The following is a 26,258-nucleotide window of genomic DNA, read 5'->3' on the forward strand; positions in this document are numbered from 1 at the left end:
AACTCAAATGGAAAAAGTTAGCGAGCTATCAATTCTGTGCATAATTTCCTCAGCCTTTGCTCAGAATTCCCTTTGGTGTGGGGGCTTTCATTTTATTTGAGGACAATATATGCTTTCTAGGGAAGGGACAGGAGCGTGACATTATTTTTGCAGGTTTGCAGATCGTAAAACATGCAAGACTTTGGTTTTTATTTTCAGTCCTTTAAATAGCATTATACTTAGGCTTGCTAGCTCCCTGATAGGGAATGGAGATTCCCCTACATGCACATGGGGATCTACAGGAGAACATACTGGAATCTTTTGCACCAAGAGCAGAACTAGTAAGCTGTCTGATTCTTATGCACTAGAGCTTCTCCAGCGAGCTGAGGTTAAAGTTAAAAGATAGATTGAAAACTACGAACATTAAGAATTTGGTTTCACAAAGCAAGCTAACCGTTATCATATATATATGATATTTAAGAAATATTTTGATAATCTACAGATAATTGGGAAGTGACTAAGGAAAGGTGTTGAAAAAGTAAAGTCTGCTAAGTAAAAGACTAGACCTCCTTCCAGCTGTATAGAACATTAAGGTGTTTGTGGGGGGCAGAAGCTGTAAGTTAATTTAGGTGAACAAGTTTAAGTATTTTGGGCTTGATATGGTGCATGGGCAGTAGGGTAGGGAAATTGCATTTGAACTTCAGGGCAGGACATGTTTCTGTTGAAAATGCTCACTTTCACAAGGGAGCAGAAAATTGAGACAGGAAGGCTGTTGTCACATTCTGTTTGGGACTGGGGTTGTTGGAATTATGTGCTTCCATAAACATAATTGGGGAGTAATATTACTATTCCTCCTGCATTTCCAAAAAAACCTACAGAAATATGTCATTACATTTTGTGTCATTTGGACCAAACAATCCTTTTATTTGGGTGAGTTCTGACTTTTGAGAAGGTTCTTTAGGACAGGTGCATCTGAAATGCAAAACCGCTTTTGCCTTCTCAGGAAGTGACAAGTATTTCCATTAAAAAGTATTTTTAAGCATTCAGGCCATTGCTGTGCCCTACAACTTGTTTAACATGGGATAAGTAGCCAGGGTGAGAGAAGAGCTGTTAAACTTCTGTGTACAGAATGACACAATCATCAAGGTTGGATGAAACCTTCAAGGTGGTCTAGTCCAAGTGTCAGCCTAGTGCTGCCATAATCACTCCTAAACCATATTTCCAAGTGCCACATTCAGACTCCTCTTGAACACTTCCAGAGACTGTGATTTCACCACTGACGTGGTCACTTTATTCCGAGGTTTGACCACCCTTTCAGTGAACAAATTTTTCTAATATCTAATGTGAAGATCTCTTGGTGCAACTTGCAGCCATTTCCTTTTGTCCTTTCACTTGAGACATGGCAGAAGAGACTGACCCCCACTTTAATGCAACTCCTTTCTGTTTCTGTTAGGTGTAGAGAGCAATAAGGTCCCCCCTGAGCCTCATTGAGAGTGCCCCCAGCCTGTAGTGCTGCAGAGGTTTGTTGTTTGTTGACCCAAGTGTAGGACCTGACATTTGTCTATGTTGAGCCTCATGTCGTTGGGTCTCAGCTCATCAATCCAACCTTTCCAGATCCCTCTGCAGAGCCTTCCTACCCTGCAGCAGATCAACACTCCTGCCCAACTTGCTGCCATCTCTGAACTGACTGAGGGTGCACTCAATCCCCCCATACAGATCATTGTTAAAGATATTAGATAAAAATTTGGCCCTGGGGTTACTAGTGGCTGGCTGCCAGCTGGATGTGACACAGTTCTCTGGGCCTGGCCATCCAGACTGGTTTTTACCCAGTGTAGAGTGTACCTGTCCAAGCCATGAGCTGCCAGCTTCTGTAGGACAGTGCTGGGAGAGACAGTGTCAAATGCTTTCCAGAAGTCTAGATAGACAGCATCCACAGCCTTTCCCTCATCCACTGTTACATTATTGTAATGGAGGTCAGACTGGTCACCCGTCTGAGAAGGTGAAGAATGGAGTCACATCCTTTTGGCTGTCATACTTGAGTCTGCATAGGAACTTAGGACAAGGTCTGGATTATTTTTTTGAAGGGACACTTCCTCCAAACAACAGTACAGTATTTATGTTCCCAAAACAAGACTTTTTATATACAAGATCTTGTGTCTTGGTCTAACTTCTATATCCATTCTGATGCTGCATTTGCAGTTGTTACCCATCTGGGAGCATCCTCCCATAAACTGTATTCTGTTAGACAGTAGTGAAGATGCTTCACTGCTTGTTTTTTTTCTCCATTTTAAGTAACGCGTTATAAGTTTGTGTCATTTTGCCAACAAATTCTATTAGCTGTTAAAGATTTGTTCACTTCCTGGGTTTTGTTTTGAAATGCGAGGTCAACAATGCTTTTGTCATAAAAGCTGTATGCACACATCAGCTTTATGTGATGTTCTTGGGTTTTCCCAGGCATGTACCTGCATGTACGTGCTACTTCTTTTCTTGTTCAAGTTTGGATTGGGTTACAGTGGGGCTTGTTCTTAGAATTTCTTTCTTTTTATAGAACACCAAGAGTACTGTTATGCAACAAACCCATTGGCACTTGCTTGCCTGTCATGCACACATCACCTTTCTCTTTAATCCACTTCTATGTGTTTCATATTCTCCTGTCTTTTATTGCTTGTAAAAAATACCAGCATTATGACTTCAGGTACTTGCTCTTTTCTGGCTCTTAAGACCTGTTGTCCACTTTGTAGCCTTTCTCATTTTAGGAGTAGAGCATTGGGGCAAGAAATACCAGTTGCATTAAGGCTTCAGCACCTCTGTTCTGCTTGACAGAACTTAACAACATAATTATTTCACTCTTCATTTAGTCTTAAGACTTTTAACATCTGTCTAAGAAATTCTTACCCCAGAGCACTCACAGTTTACACATACTGAATTAGCAGAAAATCCACCTTCTCTGGCCTCTTTCTTGAAGGGCACTGAAAATTCATTTAGTTGAATTAAATTCTGAATTACCTGCTTTAGTAGTTGTGGAAAGGGTGTGTTACAGCTCACTAAGTCTGGGTGAGGCAGGTTGTTTGCTAATAAATTCTGACATTGGATTGAATGTACAATAAAAAAGGTTTAAGAAAGGGTTATGAATTCCCGTTCTAGACTGTTACTCTTTGTTTCATTTTGCAAGGCAAAAGCTGTACTGTGATCTTGTCTGATGTGATTAACATGAAGAGCCAAAAAAACTTACCTGATTAGAAGAACTAAATAATATTGCCAAGCTTGTATTCCCAGGAGGTAGGAAAAAAGGGGCCCTATAAGTTTCAGAGTTATGGAAAACACTGAGAAAATGGATTTTAAAATGTGCTTTAGGCAGTTTGCTCAACAATACATCAGGGAAACTTCCAAGTCTACATAGCGATTACCCGATCACTGAACATATTATTTAATTGTAGAACCACTTATATTCCATCTGTATTTCTCAAACCCAATCTTTCCAGATGTCTCAGACCAGTTTTATAGGCACCAGACACATTAGGGAACAAAAGGCTTTCCAATATATACTCATATTATCAAATGTAGTCACTAACTCTCACCAATATCAAATGTGCATCACATGTTAAATCCACGTTCCAATATTGAATCCTTTTGTCAGCAGTTTGTGACTTTCATAACTCACTTTAATTCTTCAGAGGTCTTGAATATTGTCAGTTTCTAGGGTTTAATAGTCAAAACTGTCAAGCACACAAAATATTTTCAAACAAAGTGATCTCTGAAGGGTTCAGTGTAATTATTTTTCACATGTTTTAATGAAAATGGCTTCACAGTTCTACATTTCCTTTCCCTGAGTCACTCTGAATCATGCTGTTGTGGGGGAGTCTGCCTGGGAATCCAGACGAGAATTACTTTTCAGCATGGGTTGGGGGATGGTGCCCAGAGGATGTCCCTTCCTCGAACTTTCTTAGATAAGAGAGGAATCCATGAATTGTACTAACTGTGCTTGAACTCAAACCATGTTAGCCCTTTAAGAAGCAGGTTCAAGTATCCAGAGAGTTTCTCCATTTTCTGCTTCTTTTCTTTCAGAGCCATTTAGAAGCCTCTAAGACCTAAAGCCTGTAGCCAACAATGTCACAGCTAATTGTTTTACCTGCACCTCATCATTCAGCCAAGTGTACATTAGTGTATTTTTTCATTTTTGCTCTGAAGAATTTTTGTATTTTGCTATTATACAACTATTGAGACAGATTTTAAGCTTTTATCTTGCTAACAGCTTTCCTTGACCTCTCCATACCCCCTGCCATGCATACAGAAAGAGCACATAATAGTTCACTGTTTGTGTGCAATTTGGAAGAGCCAAGATAAACCCCAAAGAAGGAAGTGCTGAAGGAATCATAAATAATATGTTGTTGTTTGCCAGGGGAGAAGGAAAATCCATGAAATGAGTGTTGGAATATGACACTGTATCAGTAAATGACATGAAACAGATGTAGGTATTTATGGGAATGGTATACAGGAGATCAAAACTTATTGAAATACCTGTTAAAGAAAAGGACTGAAGCAGCAGGCTCCAAAATCTCCTGTGAAATCTTATTAGGCATCTGATTCCATTTCCCAAATCTAGCTTTCTGTGAGTTAATACTGAATTTTTATACTGAAATTTCCCTGAGCCTTTGTAATTTTCTCTTTTGCCTGGATGTTTTGAACTCGTATATCTCCAGATCGCATGTGAATAGCAAGTGCTCATGATGCCCTCGTTATTGCAGGGGAAGCACTCTCCAGAATTCTCATATCATCAAGTTAATTTGTGTTGCTCCATAAATCATGAGTGAATCATGTACTTCCTCCCACAAGGAGTGAGTTTCACTATTTTGGATTCTGTATTTTCTTTTAACATTATATTGAATTATGTAAAAGAGGGATAGAAGTAAAAATCCTGCTTTAGTTACTCTGACATGAGAAAGAACTGATAGGGAAAGGGTTTATTGAAGAGGTGGATAGTTTAGCTTCAGTAACCAACTTTCTGTCCTGATCCCTTAGTAGTTGCTGGAATTGAGTACAGAAAGATGTAAGATAATCTGTTATTAAAAAAAAAAATTCTGGAACCAACATTTTGTGTTATGAGATACGTAGTTAAAATCATCAGTCTGGTGACACACAACAGTGAAGGTGAAATGAAACTACAAGGGCTTGAGAAGAGTCTTAGTGAATAAGAGAACCCAAGATTACACATAAATAAATAAAATCTGTGCTTTGCTGGATTAGGTCCTAATTAAAGAGCTGTCAGATTGTCCAGACCTGTTCATATCAGCTTAGTCTTTTATTTTTAGTTCCAATATTTTTTAAACTTATTACCCCAATATCAAACATGTGCAAGATGCAAATTAACTTTCATATTCTATCTACAAGTTAAAAGATTTTAAAGGTATTGAAAATGCAATCCAAACCAGACATGACTTTTTACCCCTTGCTTGTTTTTCCTCAGAGATTGGCAGTCAGAAATTCCACAAATACAGCCAAGAGAAGACACTGAAGTGGTTAAAGAAAAAGGTATTGTATTTCCCTTTTGCTTTAAAAATTGCTACATGTTCAAAATGGAAATGCTTTTTAGCTTGTCCGTATTTGCATTGGAGCCACGTGCTGTGCCTCAGTTCAAGGTATGTGTCCTGCCCAAGAAGGACAGACATCACAGTAAAGTTGCTCCACTTGGGAATGTGATCAGGTGTTAGAAATATTAACAAGCTTGTTGCATTTCTCTTTTTGACGGGACTGGCCATGAAAGAGGCTTATATGGGGTGTGGGTAGGAAGAAGAAGCTGTCAGCTTATTGCTTTAGGCTTTGCATAACGTGAGGGGCTTGCTTTCGCTTTGTCCCTTTCCTAGATGGGCTAGAGGAGAGTTTTGATTGTTACCGTTTCTAAATTCTGCTGTGCTTTGAAGATGGACAGAACTGCCTTGGTTTTGTGCTACAAATATGTTTCCTGAAGTTTTGGCAGAGTTCACTCAGAACGGTCCTGGTTTGGTCACTATTGTCCTGATCCAATCATTCTCTTCTAGAGGACTGTAGAGTCTGCCAGAAATAAACTAGTGTTAAAGCTAAGCTTGATGGGGTCTTTGTTTTGGTATAAAGAAGGTGAATTTCATTTTACTCATGCGCATGTACCCTTAACATGATGCTGCTCTATAGAAAAAGTGGATGTGTATCACATGATGAGGAGGCCTTGTCATTTAAATTAATCAATACAAGCACAAAATCTGGACCATTTTCTGCAGTGATGAGGCATGGGAAGGAATACCTATTTTGCAATGATTACCTGAATATTTACATGTGAACAGGTACCTGTTTGTGTTGTTGAAATTACCTTCATCTGGCAGTTCTCTCTCTGTTGGATCCAGCACATAAGTCTTTAATCTTTGATTTCCACCAGGACTGCCTTTGTCATCCTGCTGAGCTCAGGAGCATTCTCTGAGCAGGTGTATTTCTCACCTGTATAATCATGGCTGTTGAGTCTGGGTAGCTCAGCTCATCTTTGGGTGCTGCAGAAGTGGTGCTGTGTTGCCAAGGCAACATGTTCAAAGGCATGCTAGTTTCTTTGGGTTTTTTGAGCTCATCTGCTAGTCATTACAAATGTATATTAAATTTCACCACAGTCCATAACTTGAGTGTTTTATGTGCTTGAAACAAAATTACAAGAGCTTTGTCACTGTATTAACATGTGCATAACAATATTGATACAGGCATTTCATTCTTTGGTTTTCTGTAGGTTAATCAAACAGTGAAAGCGCTTAAAAGCAACAATATATCAGTAGGTGAAAGGGTGCTTGCAAGTACATGTATCAACAGTAAACAGATCACAGATGCTCAGGAAGGTAAGAAAACTAAACATGGTAATGAATTCCAATTTTGTGAAGTCACATAACTAGAGATAAAACACATGATTAGAAACTAAAATATATTGAATTTGGCCTTTGCAGTAAATTTGCACAGAAAATTCCATATAAGTTGTGACTCTGTGCCTTGGCTTTTTCAAGTTCTTTGCTATCTTCATCAGATGACATTGTAATTAACAATTACAATGGTCTCAGCTGGGGTTCTCTTAGCTTCTCCGCAGTTCAAGGTTGAAACATCTTGCTCAGTGAAGTATTTGCTGAAGTGCTTTGCTGAACTGAGACTGTGTTAAAGAATCGGATACATATGTATAATATATATGAGTTCCCACCCCGTAAATGTGTCTGCATTAGAACATGCTTATTTTTATTTTTATTTTTATTTTTATTTTTATTAATTTTTTTAATTTTTTTTTATTTTTATTAGGATGCATGGGATATTAGCATTCATAGAATTCTTCAAAATGGCAAAGGGATCTTAGGAAGTCATGGGCACAGGGAAAAGGCTCCTGGTCCAAACGGACAATGTATGAATTGGATGATTTCTGGGTGCACTGGCATTTTACCATTTTACCCACATTTTACCTCAACCCACTACAAATACACAAATGTGTAATTATGAAGGACAACATTTTGATAAGAGGTGTATTAAATTGTAAGAATCCTGTTACCAAAAAGTCTGGTGGGATCCCATTTGCTTCTATTCACCATTTTTCTGGGGAGGGCAATGAGTGTTACTGACACGACATTCTGTAGAGAAACCTGAAAATGGACTCGGAATAAAATCTTTGAATGTTAATGGAAATTAAGAACAGTTTAGAGCAAGATGAACCAAAGCAAATTGTTTCTTATTGCAAAGACATTCAGAAGTCTTCATGCTATTAAAAATTAAGGAGAAACAAAGCAGCTTGCTTGCAAAGTGGAAAATGAGCTACCAAGTCATGATATCAAAAGAAACAACATAAATGAGATTTATGAGGCAAATAGACAATTTTATAGAACTGAGATTGTAATATATGGTTTTTAAAAAGAGACTAAGTTGCAAAAGTTGTGATGGTAGCTTTTAATCTTTTTCCCAACCCCTACTTTTTTAAAGAAAGGGGAAAGTGTCCTGGCAACAACCATCTTGACTATGCTTAAATACTTTTTCTCTGAAATTTATAATTAAATATTTCATCTGCAGTGACTTTTTTTCCCACCTTGCTCTTTATTTGTAGTGACATGATTATAATAGTCTTTTTAAAAACCTTGGGTTTTCATATTTGAGAGAGCAGCATTGAAATTGGGAATGCTGGGGTTTAAAGTAGGTGAGTTTTTGAGGTAGTCCCACTGTATGTGGCAAGGTGAATGACAGGAAGTCAAATGGACTTTATTCAACACTTATTTCTAGTAAGACTTATTTTCTTGTCTGATTTTCACTGCTGTGATAGTGCAATTTATTTCTGTAGAGAATTGTTTTCATAGGGCTATTATGAAATTTCAGCTCCTTAAAAATAGGTGGGGTATATGTACAACAGCTACAGATGTTGTAGGGCAAAAATAGGGGAGGATATAATGAGAGCAAATAGGGAAGTAGGAGAGGTTTATCATATGGGACTTGAATATTCTTGTTCAGAAGACAAAGAAGGGAGGTGTGTAAGTATTCCTGATGTTTGATGAAAGGCTGGCTTAAGAACACAGACCCTATAGGAGGCAAATAGTGGTATTTTTAAATTGATAAAGGAAGTTAGTGAAGATTGCTTCAAGTCACAAATGCAAAGGGAATGGATGTAGTATGTAGTATGAAATAATAACAATTGGTTTGGACTCACCATTCAGTGTCATAATGCAAAGATTGGAACACTTTTCTTAAGGAAGAAATTGAACATATTAAGTGACATTGTCTTGGGTTGGAATTATTTCTTGTTCTCTCCTGACCCTAAAGTAGGCTTAGAGAGTGAAAAATCTTTGATGAATCTATGCAGTGAAGGAAGGAGAAGTGCAGATAGGTGACAGTAAGAATTTGTTGTCAGTACAGTTGAAGTGCATATGCTACTGTCAGTTTGTTAATGCTTTCTCCTTCAATGCCAGTTTGCATTGAGCTGTTCAGGTTAAAAAAAAAAGAAAACAGGGAAAAAAAAAGATAAATTTATCTCTGGCACTAAAGTAATACCTCTTTGCCTCCTTGAGGTTGGTATGCCATGTACTTCTGAACTCTCTAAGTACATATGAGCAGATAAACTGGCCTGTTGGAGCTGGAATTCAGAGGGGAGATTTTAACTTAATATCTGTCTGGCAAATGCTTCCTGTGCATGGGTGCAGTTACTCCTTAGCAGCCTCAACAACAGCAAGTTTAAAAAGGACTGATCCAGCCCACGATCAGTCAGTGCTTGTGTAGAACGTGACCGGAAAAGATCTGGTTTAGGACTTTGTGTTATAAAAGGGTCACTTTTTTTTCCCCAGTCTCTCAGAAGAACATTTATAGCAGGAGTGCCCTGTACTGAAAACAGCTTCTAGTAGTTCATATTTCCACAGATAATTATCCTGTCTTGCCAGTGATGTTTAGATAGGCCTTGGCATTTTCTATAAAGTACTGAAAATTAAGTACAAGACTTTGAAATGGACTCATTGTCTCATCTAATTGTTTTCAGTTGAAGCCAGAAAATGTTCTTTAGTACTGAAGCCCTTGCCAAATAATTGTAAGATCCAGATGCTTTAAAATTAATGATTGCATGTTCTGTTGAGTCAGCTTTTTACTTTTGCAGGTTTTTAAAATTTAATTTCTTCGGAAAAATACACGATATCTAGTACTCTCAGAAAGTGAACAGCTTTTGTAAAGTGCATGCAGCAGATATTAATAACATGTGCTGACAAAGTGAGTGTAGTAAGTCTTTACTTTTTAAATAAACCTACAAGTGTCATATAACATAAACTACTCGAGGCAGAGAAGCATCGCAGTGTATCCATTAGGAGTCTGTTACTAGAGATTCAACCTTGTGCCTCATGGTAGCACATGAAACCTGGCTAAAGCAACGTGACTGCCTAACACGAATGTTCTTTTTCTCCTCCTTCCCACTCCCTGAACTTCCTGAAGACTATGTACGGTATGCCCATGGGTTAATATCAGAGTATATTCCTGAAGACCTGAGTAAGGAGTTGTTAAAATACTTGGGGTAAGTATTGTTCCAGCTAGCTTATAGCTTTACATGGCAGGGATTGATGTCCCTTTGGTCATTTCTGTTGAATACTGAGATTTGTTCATCGAGGTTGCAGTGAATGACACAATGAGATTATATTTGCCACACTTTAAATGTGATTTTTTTCAAATGTAGATTATGGGTTATTTTCTGGCTTTCCTATGGTGTTAAGGACTGTGAGCTGGGGGAGGTGTAATATTAAAGTCGGATAGGTCTGTTACCAGTGTTGCGTGATGAAACCCTGAGTAATGTATCCTGTTTGAAGGCAAGTGGGAGGAAAATCCAAAAGAACAGTTTGTCCAGAATTGTCAAGCACAAACAGCAGAGCCAGGAATTAAGTCTTCATCCCCAGTCCTCTTTCCTTTTCCCTACTCACTCAGTGCTGCTTGGGTTTGACTTATTTTTCTCACCTGTGTTAGTTTGTATTTAAATCTGGAAGGTGAGCCAGCATCCTCCTCTTGGTTTTCCTTGCCAGCAGCAGACTTGGCTTGGATCATCACTGGGACTCTGCACCTATTCATCAGTTCAGTTCTGTTCAAAGGCTTCTGTTATGGTGGCCTTTGGAAAAGTGCAGTTTGCAGCCTGAAGCCCCATAGCTGAACAGTTTCATAAGTCAGAAATACAGTCTGTGAGCTGCTTTCTTTTGCAAGTGCTTGCTATGTGTGAGCAGCTGATAACCAAAGCAGCATTTATGAAGAATGATTTTCAAACTTTAGGTTGTGCAATTTATCTCTCTTTATTTGTAATTTAAAATCTTTTGTTCTGCAGGCTCCCAGAACTTAGAAGCCCAGAACCAGAGCCACCAGTGAAGGTAGGAGAACATTAAGATATTGATAGATGTGTTGTAAGTTAATTTTTCTGAGTTATTATTGAAACTGGGTACAATACATTAAGTAAGGTGGCCTTGTGAAAAGCTAGTCTGAAACAAGCTCAAGAAATTTACCAGGTAACTCATATTTTTAATAAGCAATATTTTGGTTGGTTTTCCTGTTTAAAAAAGGGGAGGGAAAAAGAGAGCCATATTTTATGGTTTTGGTCAACAGTCTTTTTCATACATTTTGCTTATTTAGTTTTATTGAGGTTGATGGGACAATATGACCTCATAGGTTTTCTTTCATATGTAATTTATGAGGACCCTGAAAGGGACCTCCTGGGTCATGGATTCCCAGACAACCATGTTGAATAATCTCTCATACACCGACCATTCTTCACTGTAAGTCTCATTAGGATTTTTTATTTCCATTACTTCTCTTGGAAGAGCGTTCAATAACCTCATTCCTCTGATGCTCAGAAACCTTTCTGTAAATTCCACCTTGAATTTATTCATGGCCAATTTATTCCCTTGCCCTTTTGTGCTAACTTTATCATTGTTTTTTGAAATTGAAATGGCTCCTTTCCCTCCCTAACATTAGTTCTTTCAATGTGTAACGGGAAAACATATATGCTTTGTGTTTTCATTTTGAGAAGCCAATTTGGTTGTGTGAGATGGGTTCTCCATTCCCTCATTGTGGAAAGATTTCTTTACACGTATTCCAAGATTAACTCAATTGTTTCAAAGCAGGTGACCAGAAAAATGTGTAATTATTTCTGATAAAACCTTTACTTGTACAATATGATGGCATTCTTCCCTTCTTAACTAGAAATACTTTGTCCCATGACAGACTAGAATCCCATTTGCCTCTATTGATGTGTGATCAGATAGCTCTCTGTTGTGCTGTGAACAGTTAAGACACACAGCTGGGTTTTCTTTTTTCCATTGCAGTTTTTACTTGATCAGTTCTCTGATTTACAAGAAATTCATGCAGTTAGTTTCTGTGTACATGACCTTTTACTTCTTCTGTACATTTAATCTGGTTTTAATGTTTCCACTCTTGAAAGTTCCGTGACTTTTTTACACGGTGTTAAAAGCTCTTTAGGTGTTCATAATGCTACTCAGTGGTGTACATTCAGCAAATGTTAGCATTCTGTTTTTATCTTTAATTAGTAATTAATTATTAATCTCCATCTGATCCAATGGCATCCCTTTCTGCATTAGTTGCCTTCGTTTCCCTTTTTCCCAGTTTCTCACCTACCTTAAACTTCTTATGCAGTATTTGTTTTCTGTAATTGCAGCTGCTTAAGTGGCACCATGTCAAGCCCTCTGGCAATCCTTCACATTCTGTCACCAAAAAATGTGTTACATTTGAGAAAATAAAGGCGAGTTAGTAGGCATTACCTTGTTTTTTTTTAGGCTGAGACATACTAAGAGAGTTGGGGTTGTTCAGCTTGGAGAAGAGAAGGTTCCAGGGAGACCTTAGAGCACCTTCCAGTATCTTGAGGTGGCTACAGGAGAGCTGAAGAGAAACTTTTTACAAGGGCTGGTGGTGACAGGACAAGGGGCAATGACCTTAAGCTGAGAGAGAGTGTATGTTTAAATTAGATGTGAATGTGGTGAGGCAGTGGAAAAGGTTGCCCAGAAATGTGAACTCCCAACCCTGGCAGTGTTCAAGGCCAGGTTGGGTGGGACCCTGAGCCACCTGGTCTAGTGGGAAGTATTCCTGCCCATGGCAGAAGGGTTGGATATAGATGATCTTTACGGTCCCTTCAAACCCAAGCCACTCTGTATTATTCTGTGTTTCATTTACTCTTTAATTATTCTTCCTTCTTTCAGTTTTTTCCACACTCTCTTCTCCTGAGTCCTACTATCACTTTTTCTTCCTTCTTATATTAGAGATGGGTCTGTGGCTATTCTGCACTGATATGGTCCCAGCCTGATAGAGTGAGTATGTGCCAGGTTCTGGTTCTCATTTTGTAGTTCCTGATGCCATCTTCCAACCAGATCAGCATATTGGAGACTTCTGTCTTCAATAGAGTGATTTCTGTTCTTTCTTCTGTCCCTGTGCTTAACCTCTTCATTTTTATTGAAAATTATTTACTGAGGCAAAAGAGTTCTTCCATTTTGGGTCCACACATAAGTTAACTTTAATATCTATCCAATCCCTATAGTACAGCAGCTTCACTTTCTCTTTTTTAATTCCCTTTTTGCCTCTGTGGATAAACAACCTTGTACTGTTTGTTTTAATTTCCTTTCCAAGGTCTAACTCAGCTTGACTTTTTGGCAGTTCTCACTTAGTCTCAGGATTACCTGACCCCTAAACTGATCTTTCTTTTTAATAATTCTTTTCCCCCAGTCTTTTTTTCCCCCATTCATTAGAGATTTCTGCTTACACCTAATGTCACTTGGATTTTTTGGGGGATGGATGGCAGGTGGTGGAATATGCATGCATCTGTATGAGCAAGGAACTGCATTTATAGTGTTTAGTCTGAGAAGCTTTTTCCTCCAAGATTTTCGCCTTGTTTGAAGTAAAAGGTCCAAAATCACTTTTTCAGTCTTTTTCTTTTACCTTCCAAATGTCTTCCTCACACATCAAGTCCCTTTGCTTTGCCTCAGACAAGTAAGGCATATGGTTTGCAAAGTTTGTCCCTCTAGAACCAATAACCCCACTTTGGATAATCCTTTCCATTTAATTTTAAACAGGGCAGCCTGTGTCTGCTGAAACGAGATTACGTACCACGCTGGCCTTTCCCACAATATCCCTGCTACTTACTGAAACAAAGTCTAAAAAGCCCCTCATTTCTGGCTGGTTCAGTGACTGTTCTGTTTAGCAGCATGTCAGCTAGCACATAGAGGAATAATTGAGCCCTACTGTTATTAATAGCATTTGTTCTCCAATGGATGTCCAGAGATATGTTATTTCCATGTGGCTGGACTGTTGTTCTGGCTGCACAGTTACTTGGCCCTTTGATTCAGTTAAGAATTATCTTTATGTGTTGTAAGAAATATTAAGCACACATCAGGAGCCAACTGATAGTCATTAGCTATATAAGCATGTTAAAACAACTGTATTAAACTGCATGTGATGTACATTCCATATTGTGTACGAATAGCTTTTATACCATTGGGATAGTTCTGAGAATCTATTTTTAAAAACAGTTTTATTTCAGCAGTTTGGTTGCAGAGGAAATGAGGCTTAGAACTGTTCAGTTGTTGGGCAGTGAGACCTTGCTGAGGATCTGATTAATTTCCAGAGCACTGACCAGGGTGTGTATGATGTTTCTGTGTTTAAGTCCTTGCAAATTCAGAGATTAAAACACTCTTTCATTTCACAATCTCAGAGGAGCAAGGTAGGCTTATACATGGAAACTTCATCTCCTTCAGACCATTTTTAATCACTTGTGTTGACATTTCTCTTCATAAGGGCAGGGTGTATTAACAGACATAATATATGATTATTCCAAAATAAGGTTCTAACATGCATTTCATGTTTTGGAAAAATAATTGCATGTTTGGACATTACATTAAACTCTGAAGGGAGGAAAGATGTAGAAGCTTCAGTGATCAGCCGAAAAGCAATGACACATTCTCTTTCTTGAGCAAGGACAAACTGGGTGCAGCCTGGTCTTTGTGATTTAATGATTAAATCAAAATTGCATGTTCTTTGTAGTAATTGTAAGCCGTTGATCTTGTGTTTTAATCATCGCACTGTCCAGTTTGTCAGCACAGGGAGTCTGGCCATTGGCAGATGATGAGAGACATTTACAAAGAATATGGAGGCTTTGCTACAACTAAACAGCAAATGTTTTGCTGAAATGCAAACATTTTTGTTATAAGTTTTAAAAACTTGTTTATCAGGTTCCAAAAAGAGGAGAAAAGTAATTCTTCATTAGATTGTCATTTGAAAATGTAATCACAGCACAGTAAACAGCCTCCTAAAGAGGCTGATCCAGATTCCATTGAAATCAAAAGAAAAGGCTTCAGTTGGATCTGGTTCTAAGAGCTGAGAAATCTAGGCTGCAGACCTGGCTTCTGTGCCAAACAGAGAGGGAGGGGGAGGGAGAGAGAGAGATATCAGAAGCACCATAAACAAAATGAATAAAACAGGATCTTAAAATGTATGGTACCATCCAAGTTGCTTGCAAAATCACTCTCTTTGGCACAAAAGCTGGGAAGGCCACGGTCTAGATTTCACAGGATATTAAGGACAGGGTAGTAATATCAGATATATAATAATAATAAAAATACGGTGTTGTAAAATAGTACATACTTTTTTTTCCCTTTTGGAAACATACCAGAAAGTTTTCACCTTTAAACTAAACACATGCTCACAGTTTATGGAAAGAAATATTCATTTTTACAGCCTGATCGTGTGGAGTGCTTAGAATCCTTCACGTGCATTATTTCTGAAGTTAGAAGGCACACAGCACATGCAGTGTCAAACTTCCATAATATACTGTTGGATTCAAGTGATGAAGCAGTCAGTGGAGCTATGGCAGTGTTTCACTGTTGGCAGCCTGTAGAAACTAATTAATTCTTCAGGTTGTGAACAAGCAGACAACAGACTGGAGATAATCCACATGTGTTGGCAGATAGCTGCAACACTGGAGGTGCTGCACAGGTCCATGAGATCGTGAGCACCACAGTTCCTTGACTGTCAGGCACTGACTTCCAACAGCTGCTCCAGAAAGTTCTCTAAATAGACTGACACCAAAGTCACAATCATGGCTGATTTCTAACAGTCATTCTTCAGAAGGCTAGGAAGAAAATCCTTCCCCTGACTGAATGCTCTCTTCTGAATGCTGTAAAGATGGTTTATATTCACATGTAGAGAAGACAATTGCAGACAGAAGTCTTCCACTCTTGCTGCAGATTCTTCAGTTGATTTCCAGTCCTGTTTTGGTGCTATGGTTACATTTTAAAGCCAAAGCTTTGAACTTCCATGTGTGTACATCATAAAAGTGGTTGACAGAGCAACTTCCTCACTCTAACATTTCAGAAAAGGAAATTGTCAGATGTCCCTGTGGAACCACAAGAAGACTATACTAAATTTAACAGCGACAATCTGAAAACCAAGAAGGTAAGCAAGCCTTGCATTCATACATGTTTTGCTGAAGTGTAGATGACTAGCACAGAGCGCTTAACTTTCTCCTTCAAAACACATCACAAATATAAAACAAATACAAAATTGTCTGATATCTGTAATTCTTTCAGGTTTAATGTGACAGTTTTAATTTCCTATTCTGAGCTGTTTTGTACTATTGCTGCTGGGCTGTATTACACCAGTGAACATTCCAGTGAGCCTCACAGACTCAGACACATGTGTGAAGATGTTTGGCTGATGTTTGCGAGGCTCTTTGAGATCTTTAGATGAGAAATCCTATGGCTTAGTGATAGCAACTGGTAAATTTCAGTAACTCAAAAAAGAAATTAAGATGGCAGCATTTGCTTAAATTCCAAGGGATGCTAGGACAGGCTTTATTTTTACCTAGAAATATTGCTTGTGCACTTACTTATGTCAGCTTAATGAAGTTAAGTCAACACAGAACTTACTGATTGCCAGCTCCAACGCATGTTTGCAGGCCAATCCAAATCTGAGTCCAGCGGTGCCTGCCACTGTACTATTCCTAGGAGAGCAACAGAGATGTGAAAAGAAATAGATCCTGTCTGTGTCTGCCAAAGCTGTGAGGCTTGTACTGGCTTATTTCTGTGAACATTGAAAGAAAATGAATCTTCCTCCAATCCGTGGGGAACCGAAAAGGCCCGCTGTGCTGGTCTTGTGACCTTCAGTCTAATGCTGACTACTCGTTATCCCTTTGCAAAGAGAAGCAGCTGGTGACAGATGCATTCCTTCCTCCCCCCAAAACCCCAGATTTTTTTTGTACTCATTGCACATTGTAGTTTGGAAGTAAGAGGATTGCCCCCTAAGTGAAAATGATAAATAGTTTAAATATGCATGTTTCCCCCCTCCCCACAATATATGCTATAGCTTTTAAACTTAGCATAGAGATAGACATAAACTGAGGAGAGATAATTCATTTTACCATTAAATATGATTTACTTCTGAAGTAATAATGCACATTGATGAGAGAATCTGGGAAAGAAAAGATAGCTCTTGGACTCTGTACAGTATACTACTCTTTTTAAAATACTTTGGCAGTGGTTTTGTTTGTAGAGTAACACAGACAATCATACAGTTGTTGCCTATCTCCATCGTATCCATAACCATCTAGCTAATCCCAAGAACTGTTATTGGGAAGTCCTGCAGACTGAGGAGTATCATAAAGGTCAATGCAAAGTTATCTTAATAGGGAAAGCAGCTAGAGATTGAAAACATAACGCTTTAAAATACAAGAAAGAAAAGAGGTCAGCTCAATAAAATGTGGTTCATAAAACGTGTTTTAGGTGTAGAAGTCTGGGAAGTTGTCCCAGTGGCCTCAAAAGTGCTTTGGAAACGTTAGTTACCTTCTTCATTTCTAGTTCTTAATCTCTTTTCCCTTTATTTCACTGTGCATAGTCTTTGATAGTAAATCAGTTTGAATTATTCATCGTCTGTAATGCAGGTCTGTAATTCAGCCTGCTGACAGCATAATCATGAGATTGAGTCGGAGGGTACAGAATGCATCTGTTCTATTGCATGCATTATTCCTCTTAATGTACACTCAGGGATTATCCCAAAGTAAACGTTTGATTTGGGATACCTCATTCTGCAGAAAGGAGAGATGTTTCACCTCCTTCTCCTTGCAGTTGGTTTTCTGTCTTTGTTTGAGGTTAAGTAATTAATGACAACTATTCTTCAGTTTGAATAATGTCAAATTTGTTTTTTAATGTTTTTCTCCTACAATTCAAAGCCTGCATAACATTATCTTTACGGCCGTATACTAAAAAAGCAATTCAACTTATTGCTTGACTTCTGTATTTAGGGGTTTGTAGCATCTGTTTCCCCCTATGGAGTTGCTGTTTATTTAACTGTTTCTGTTTATCATTTCATTCACAGGCAAACACCAAGATGTCTGCAGCACAGAAGGCTCTGGCCAAAGTTGATAAGAGTGGAATGAAATCCATTTCTGCTTTCTTCAGCTCCAAATCTAAAACATCAAAATGAAGACTTGTTCTTGAAAGAATTTTATACAGTGTTATTTTTATGTTAAGCTAAAGATGTCTCCTGGAGTTTTTTGTTAGTATAGTGTATGCAGGGCAGGTCTGGGTACATGGTGGAGTGTGATGGAGAGGTCTGAGAGCTGGCAGGGCACAGAGCTATTAGGCTTAGTGAGGCAAGGCAGTACCATGATATTTGATTTTCCAGCCTGGATTGGGAAGATGGCTCAGCTGCATTAATATGGTGCTATGAGCTAGAAGCAAGGCTTAGCAGGGTACTATATTGTGCTGCTGCTCCTAGAGCAATCCCAGTCAAGCCCACCGCGGAGTTTTCTCCATTACACTTCATTCTAGGCTGAAAACTTGCCCACGTCTGATGATTTATTTTTTTTTAATTCATAAGGAGCATTATATTTTTACAACTTTCTGAAGTTTTTTACCCAGTGTTGGGTCAGAATAGGATGGCATCATTGCATTTTTATTTTGTTCCAAATATAAGCGCTTATATAAGCGTTGTCAGTGGTGGTATTTTATTGAGGCAAGGATACTCTCTGTATTGGGATTTGGGTTGTTTTCAATATGCTGGAAACAAATGGCAATGAATGTCAGTGTACATGTAATGCAATAAAGTGCTTTGTGTAAGAAACTTGTGCTTGCTGTATTTGCTGTATGCTTCAAAAGCTAGGTTGGGTTTCAGCACATTTTTTAAGTGGTTTTGGTATTTTCCTGTATATAAATTTTAATCCTTAAAGAGTTCTGGCATCTCTCTGGCTTTACATGATAAATCTCTTAGCACATAGTGATATAGGGGTATTTTTATGTTTAGTTCCAAGGTCAAGAGGTCCTTACGAAAATAATCAGGGAAAATTTGATTTAAAGGCAAGAATGGGTGGGGTTTTTTTAAGAAGACTGTTTGGCATTGGATTCAAAAGCTTGAGTATGAGTGTCTTAGATAAGGTTTAGTTTTACAAAGTTTTGCACAAGGCAGGACTGTTACTTAAAATGCACTATCCACTCTTTTCTGTGTTCTTTCATCATTACAGAGTATTCCTACGTATTTAGAGGGTTAGCTGATGATGTGGCTTCCCTTAATCACAGAACTAAAAAAGTGATGGAGTCACTGGGATAATTTGTACCAATCTAGCCAATTCTGCGCCATAATCAATGTCATCCATCAGTTGTTGCACTGTCTCATTACTGTGGATCAACTACAATGTGTGTTTTTGAAAGACACTCTTAAAACACATCAGTCTTTCCTACTTCAGCTCAGTAGAGAATCTGCTTGTAGCCCTTGGTCATGTGAGTTTCAGAGAAATTAGGAATTCCCCCTTTTTGTGTAACTGCCATTTTTCTGCTTAAAACTTACTTGCTGTCATTTGCAGCCCTTGGATTACAATGGTGTCTGTTAGGTTAAAAAGCCCTGTGGCATTCTCTTCCAGACAGAAATGAAAGAGAAGCCTTGCCATGTGTTCTGTGCAGTTTTGTAGATCTTGTTGGGTTTTGTGTGCCTTTCAAACTGATGTTTTTTACAAAGTGTCAGATCTAGTTTGCAGATGTGCAGAGGGTCAGCATGGTTAGAATTCCAGATAGAGGAAAATACTTGGAAATCTACAGAATTATTATCTCTGATAATAAATAGTGTTTGTTGAGCCCAGAATGAGCAATTGTGGTTATGTGGAAGGGTTAAATTCCAAAAAACATTCAACCTCCCAAATTCACGTGAGTAGAAGGGATGCCAAAGTGATGGCAATTTTGAAAAACACTCATCAAAAATGCAGGATGATGCTATGGGAAAAAAAGAAAGAAAAAGAACAGGCACATTTTGTCATGTTAATAGAGAAGCATTGTGCAGTAAGCAACAAGTTAGGGAGTGTTTTGGTAGAAAAAATGAGTTTTGTATCTATTAATAAAAACACTGAGAAAACAGCCAAGCATGAGATGGGTGCTTTTTGGAAAACTGAGAATGGGAGAGAATTATGTTAGAAACAGGAACTTTGGGGCAGAACAGATACATAGTAGAAGCTCTTCTGGATAGGCTAGATTTTTTATTTAAGCTAGCTCTTAAATATGCTAGTTTTAGGGGTTTGGGTTTTAACAGTTCAAAAGTTTTGTGAAATAAATTTTGCAAGCACCTTTTCGTTGAGCTGTTAAAGAGCCTTCTATGAAAAAGTCACAGTTTCTCAGGTCAGAATTTGGGACAGAACAAATCTGATGCAAATGAGAGGCCTTTGTGCTGACTTCTGATCTGGGGTACCAGATTTTATTTTTTCTTGCTCTATGCATGCCTTTCACATCTGCTGCTGTGCTCAAGGACTAAGTCTAGAGTTCTTCCTCTGTTCAGGGATGCATTTTGCTTTAGTGCCACATCTCTACTTCAGCTCTCAGCTATGCTGTAACTTACCACAATAGTAATTTTATTAGTAACTGTGCTTTTGGTTGACTAGGAATTTGTGCATGACAAGAAAAATAAGCTATTTCCAAAAACCATTAGAGCTTTCACGTGAAAACAAAAACTCTTTTCCCTTTAGGAAAGCAAGAAATACATTTAGTAACTTTGAAACTTCCTCAACGTGTATCTGTAAGAAGTTATGAAGAGCATAAGGTGCCAAGTGCATAAAACAATATTTCCTACCACAATAAGGATTTAAATATAGTTACCCTGCCTGGCCAGCAGTAGCAGTAGATCATTATGAAGTGCTGCTTTGCTATTTCTTCCTTGGTTAGCATAGTATGGAGCAATGTGCCAGGGCTATTATAGAAATGTGGTCTTACTTTATTTCTTTTTCTGGGTTAACATGACATCTCTGCATGTTCATGTAAATATCTGATGAGCTGTGATGATTTTATAGTTGTTTATCTGGGATTAAACAACTCTCACATTTTCACTTTTTTAGGCTTTGCATAGCAAATGGGTTGACATCAGTGGGCATGGAAAACATGGAAATACAAGTGCTGACTTAGGGATATTTAAGGGTCAAACTGGCACATCATTTTCAGTCTTCAGTAATAAACTTAGTTCTATTTGTGGAAGTGCTTGGTGATTGGAATATTTTCAGTGGGAGAGGTGGCATTGTTGGCAGAACTTGCATTCAGATCTGAAATCTGGAAGGGTTCAGTGTGCTTGTTTTCAGGTGTTCAGTTGCATCTGACGTGATGTTTATTGGGGCAAAATTAAATGCATGGATGGTTATTTGAATAAAGTAATGTTTTGATTAGGGTTTTCTCTTTCCTTTGTAGATGCCTGAGAAAAGATGTGCAAAGAAGAAATGAAAGGAGCTTAAGGAGACTCGCTTGTATTACTGTAACTCGCCATAATCACAAAGCTGCTTTTGACGGCTTTTTTTACGCACTTCCTGAAAAATAAGTGTTTGACATCGCACATGCCCTGTTCCAAGAAAGAGCAAATCTCAGCAGATTAGCATTGTTAAATATGCGGTGTGTTAAACATACTCTGCTTCAAATTTTATAGCTTGCACACGATTGGTCTATCGGGCCCTTCCAGGAAAGCACTTACGAGCATGCCTAATGTTAAGCACATGAGCAGCGATCCTAAAGTCAGCCGTGTTGTTCGTGTGGGTAAGTGCTTTGCTGGATCGCTGCCTGCAGCCCTGTTAGGTGCTGAGCATCCTGATCCATATCCAGCAAAGCACTTACGTCCATGCTTATCTTGAAGTGGAAGGGCCAGTCTAATATTTGTGCATTAGTGTTCGCCATAAAATCTCTCCTGGCACAGTGACGCATATGCTTAATATTAAGCACCTGCCCAAGTATTTTGCAAGATCAGACCAACTGCATCCTTGAGCAAGTCTTAACTACTTGATTTTCTATGTTTTGTACTCATTTTTTAATAGAATGTATGGTTTTAGTGACTGTAATTACGAGTTTTAGAAGCTGTATAGCAAAATATGTTTGTATAGCATGTTTTATGGAATTTCTTCTTTCTTTTTCAAAATCTATCCAAATTCAGAAAAGTGGCCTTTTTGGATGAGAAGTCCAATGTTCAATCATAAAATCAACCAAAATGGGTTGATTTTTTTAAAAAAACAATATTGACTCTTTATAGGACATTTACATTTTTAAACGTAGTTTCACCGAGTTTGATTTACATGATTTTGTCCAAATCATTTACATGATTTTGTTTTACAGAAGGTGTCACCTACCTCAGGTTGTGTGGACAATGTGACCCTTAAGTGCTAATGCTTCATTGTGTTCAGAAAGGCAGATGGAGAAGCCATATTTTTTTATTTTACTTCTTTTATTCTAATGGATTGAATCCTTGCAAACATATATAAAATAACTTGTACATTTTGTGTTAAGATTTAACAATGAAAATTTAAGAATTTAAGAATTAAACCAAAACTTATGTAATCTTTCATGTTTTAAAAAAAAGACCTAATTATCCTTTATTTATTAATGTAAGTGGCACTTTCTGTGGAGTGAGCTTCAACCAAAATGTCAGTCTGAGTCTACATGAAACATGCAGAAAGTGGATGCTAATGAGACCCTGAAGTGATTTGTGTCATATGCAGTCTGATGTTCTTAACTTAAATACCTGTATATCAAACTGCTATTAATATATAACTCCTTGCTGGAGAACTTTTTAAAATTAATAATTGACAGGATTTTGAGCAGAATGTATGTTTACTTCTGTAAATTCCAACTGTGACCCCAGTTCACAGATGCCTACAGCAAATAACCAAAATGATTGGTAAACCTTGAATGTGTTTTAAGTGTTCTAGGTAAAACGTAAAGAAATATTTTGCATCAACTCTAGCAAATTTTGCCTAACTTTCAGTAAAGAAGAGCTCCAATAAGAGTTTATTATGACCTTGCTAGAAACTAAATTCCAGGACAGAGCACTAGCTTATTCAACTTTCTTTTCAACTGACTCTGTTCATCTCTCTTTCCAAATATGAAATACCTGAACTATTAGTTGTTGAGAAATCATATATGAAAGGAAATGTAATCTGAATGCCTGTTTTAGGAATTATTTTATGCACTGAATTATTTTTGTTAGTCTGGTGAATGTGCACTTTCCCATTTTAAGGAAAAAATACTTATTTCAACATCATTTTTAGGAATACAGCAAGATTATTATATGGGTCCAAAATGAAGTTTCTATTTTTCTAGCTTACATTACAAAATACTTGTTGTATAAATTAAGATTGTATATTTCAGTATGTGTATATTTTGTCAGATTTTATTTTTAATTCATGTGCAAGAAAGAAATAAATGCCTTTGGAATATTTTGCTGATTATTTGTTCACTAGTGTCACAGAGGAATGCAAAGAAAAACACGGTGCAGTCAGGCTACTGATGCTGTTACCCTCCACAGGGTAGTCAGTAATTCCTGGACTGAGTTGGAGGAAATAATGAATCCTGATATAAATACAAATCTAAAAGTTCATTTATACAGATTCAGTGATGCAATTAGACTAATCCCTGAGGACCTTACCATACAGGTGTTCTAAAGAGAACCCATCTCTGTCTACATACAGTTGCTGGCCTGCACACTCTGGACATTTTCATTTTCATGAACATGGTGGTGAATCATTGAGCATTGGTGGGATGAAGAGAGTGGAGGTGAAGAGAGTGATGAAATTATTAATGTGTGACCTTTTACGTATTTTGCATTCTTCACCATCACGTATGTGATACACAGGTCCATCACAGACTGATATGGAACTGATAAATTTTTTCCATGTTTTTTAATAGCAGACAGTTAATAAAGCACAGAGGAAAAGCTGTTCCTCTGCCAAAACATTATCCTGGTATCACCCTGATATTGTCAGTGCTGACATGAGGCTTCAAGGCTGTTAGGATAGTTACAGTCATTGCATTTATAAAATCCAGACAACAAGGGGCAACAAAGGTTGTGGGTATTTTATTTGGCTGTCAAATTGGTTTATTGATATTAATGAAACCAAAAGAAATAAATAAGGCTTGTACCATTTCATATACCTATCACCCACCAGCACTTTTGTGAAGGAAGAGAAGTACCAGTGCTAACAACAAAGCAATGGCACAGCATCTATTTAAATATGAAGTAGCATTTACATTTCTTAGTTCAATGAAGACATCTCACAAGGTGTTGCTAAGACTAAGGAAAACAGCACATTGCTTTACATTCTTAAAGAGCTTCTATAGCTCAAGTGTCCAAGATGAACTCTCTAGTACCCGCTCTGTGCACAACTGTTGTCTTTTAGGGTCTGTCATATTGCAAATTGCCCTCATTTTTGCAAAGCTCCCTTTTAAAATGCATTGCATACCCTGAGATGATAGTTGCAAAGCAAGCGAGGTTATGTCAGGTAAAACAATGCCCCTGTGAAGCTCATCAACTTTTAAAAGTGGAAGCTAATAGGAAGGTGAAAAGTTCTGCTTTAAAATTCGGATTTGGGATTATGGTAATTGTTTTGTTCATCCTTTTTCTTGTCAATCTGAGGACCTGATTCTTTTTCAGAAGTTGCTAATTTGTTATAGCCCCATCTCCCCTTGACTTCAGGCCAACTGAGCAGACTGTTTCAGACCAGGAATCCACATTCATGAGGACAGCCAAAATCAAAACTCTGCAGCCCTAGTCATGAATAGAATCATCACTACTTCCTCTTGAATTCCTTGTGCAAGCTGGCATTGCTACAGGCTCTTCCAAAACAGTGCAGAATTGATTCAGTAGGGTGAAAGTGAAAAAACCCCAACCTGATGTACTTTCTTCTCTTGTAGTCAATCCTACACTGGAGAAACTGAGCAGAAAGGTTAGAGAGACAACAATGAGGATGGAAATTAAGAAGGCAGCAAAGCTGGCTCAAATACAAAAGTCAATGTTGAAAATTAGAAGTAGGCAGTGAGGAAGGAAATGGAAAATGAACTGTTGAATTGAATGTAGCAAAAGACCACAATAAGGCTGAACATGAAGAAAGCAACAGCAATGCTGATGTAAATGAAAAAGACTATATTTAATTTCTGTTGAATTTCTCTACCTTTATTTGTATCAGTCATGCTATGGTGTCCCCAGGGATCTGGTGCCACTTGAGTGAGCACACTGGATACAGAGATCGGGCTGCTGTTATCAGCAGTGGGATTTGCTCCTTCACCTCTCCTCCAGATGCAGAAGGAGCAGCACTGAGCTCAGTCCTGCTGTTCCTTCCATATGAGGTAGATCCCCAAGTGTCATGCCCTTTGCAGAGCTCACATCATCTCCAGACAGCAGCAGATAGCACTGGGTGGCTTGTGTGGTATCTTCAAGCCCTTACATGTGTTTCACCCTTCTGACTTAAATTGCCTCCCCCAATGTCACATCCCATTACATCATCTCTTGATGGTGCAGCCACTGGGCCATGCCTTTTCTTGTATTTCAAATATCTTGGTTCCACCAGTGCCTGAAGGCTCCTAAAGAGTGAGTACCACTTGCATCAGCTACTGGCTCTGCAAAGCCACATTCCCAAAAGAGAATTGTCTCTGTCTTCCTGCAGAGTCGCATGGAAAAGTGTCCTGGTTTAGGGCAAATTTTGGGAGGAAACCTCCGAATGAAGTTCCTCTAGAAAAGCAAATTCAAACGGCCCCTTCTCTAGCTAGTTCTGGAAAAGATTTCCTTGGAGAAAAGTGGACAAAACTGTTTATTTAACAAGCAAAGTATTCACAAGCATAACAAAATGAATAATATTAAGCAGTATAACCTCTCGCTGCTTTGAAGAGATGGCAAATTCAGAAAGTCCTTTTCATGGCTTGCAGCTCGGCTCACTCAGTCTCTTATCAGTCCCTCCAGCACTGAAATGCAGCGTCACAGGTCCCGGTGGGCCACAGGTGTGAAGCTCCCAGTGTTTTTCTGAGTTTTCTGTCCAGAGCAGGTTTGAACAGTTCCTAGAAAAATAAAAACCACAGTCGGGGGAACTTCTCTGCCTCAGCTAGCTAAAAAAAAAAAAAACCAAAACAACTAACAAGAAAGTAAAGGAGAGCTCTCTCCTGCTGTCTGTCTGTGCTGCAGGCAGCACAGTCCAGGAGAAGAATGTGGGAGAGCAAATGCAGTCCCTGATAACCAACTCCACGCTTCTTCTCTCCCCACTTTGCTCTCAGAGCCAGTCTTAAATGTGCATAACTTAATATGCAGCATAAACAGAACTAACTACTGGGGATACAAGCACCATAAAGTCATCCCAGCACATACGACAAGAGACAACAAGTATAAGTTGGACTTGGAGAGCTTTCGTTTTGACATAGAAAGGAATTGTTCACCTTAGGAACAATCATTCACTGGAACAACCTTTCATGAGTTGTGGTGGAGTCCCCATCACTGAGGGTTTTCAAGATGCAATTGGACAGGGCGCTAGA

The 26,258-nt window shown here is 38.4% G+C and overlaps 1 protein-coding gene across 4 annotated transcripts in view; it reads left to right on the forward strand.

Annotated features, from left to right (window-relative positions):
* RNASEH2B (ribonuclease H2 subunit B) overlaps nucleotides 1-23,182 on the forward strand; it is a 42,858-nt gene extending 19,676 nt beyond the window's left edge. For 2 of the 4 annotated variants that reach the window (XM_064408846.1, XM_064408847.1), the window contains exons 6-11: nucleotides 5,444-5,508; nucleotides 6,722-6,827; nucleotides 9,919-9,997; nucleotides 10,790-10,832; nucleotides 15,835-15,915; nucleotides 17,833-18,579. In XM_064408846.1, the coding sequence (XP_064264916.1) occupies nucleotides 5,444-5,508; nucleotides 6,722-6,827; nucleotides 9,919-9,997; nucleotides 10,790-10,832; nucleotides 15,835-15,915; nucleotides 17,833-17,940 (482 nt within the window). In that variant the 3' untranslated portion in view covers nucleotides 17,941-18,579. Of the gene's footprint in view, nucleotides 1-5,443; nucleotides 5,509-6,721; nucleotides 6,828-9,918; nucleotides 9,998-10,789; nucleotides 10,833-15,707; nucleotides 15,916-17,832; nucleotides 18,580-21,170 lie in introns of those variants that run through there. The other 2 variants (XM_064408848.1, XM_064408850.1) reach the window with 2 other exon arrangements.
* Nucleotides 23,183-26,258: the final 3,076 nt, after the last annotated feature.

The sequence above is a fragment of the Passer domesticus genome, chromosome 2, assembly GCF_036417665.1.
Source record: "Passer domesticus isolate bPasDom1 chromosome 2, bPasDom1.hap1, whole genome shotgun sequence".
NCBI classification, from domain to species: domain Eukaryota; kingdom Metazoa; phylum Chordata; class Aves; order Passeriformes; family Passeridae; genus Passer; species Passer domesticus.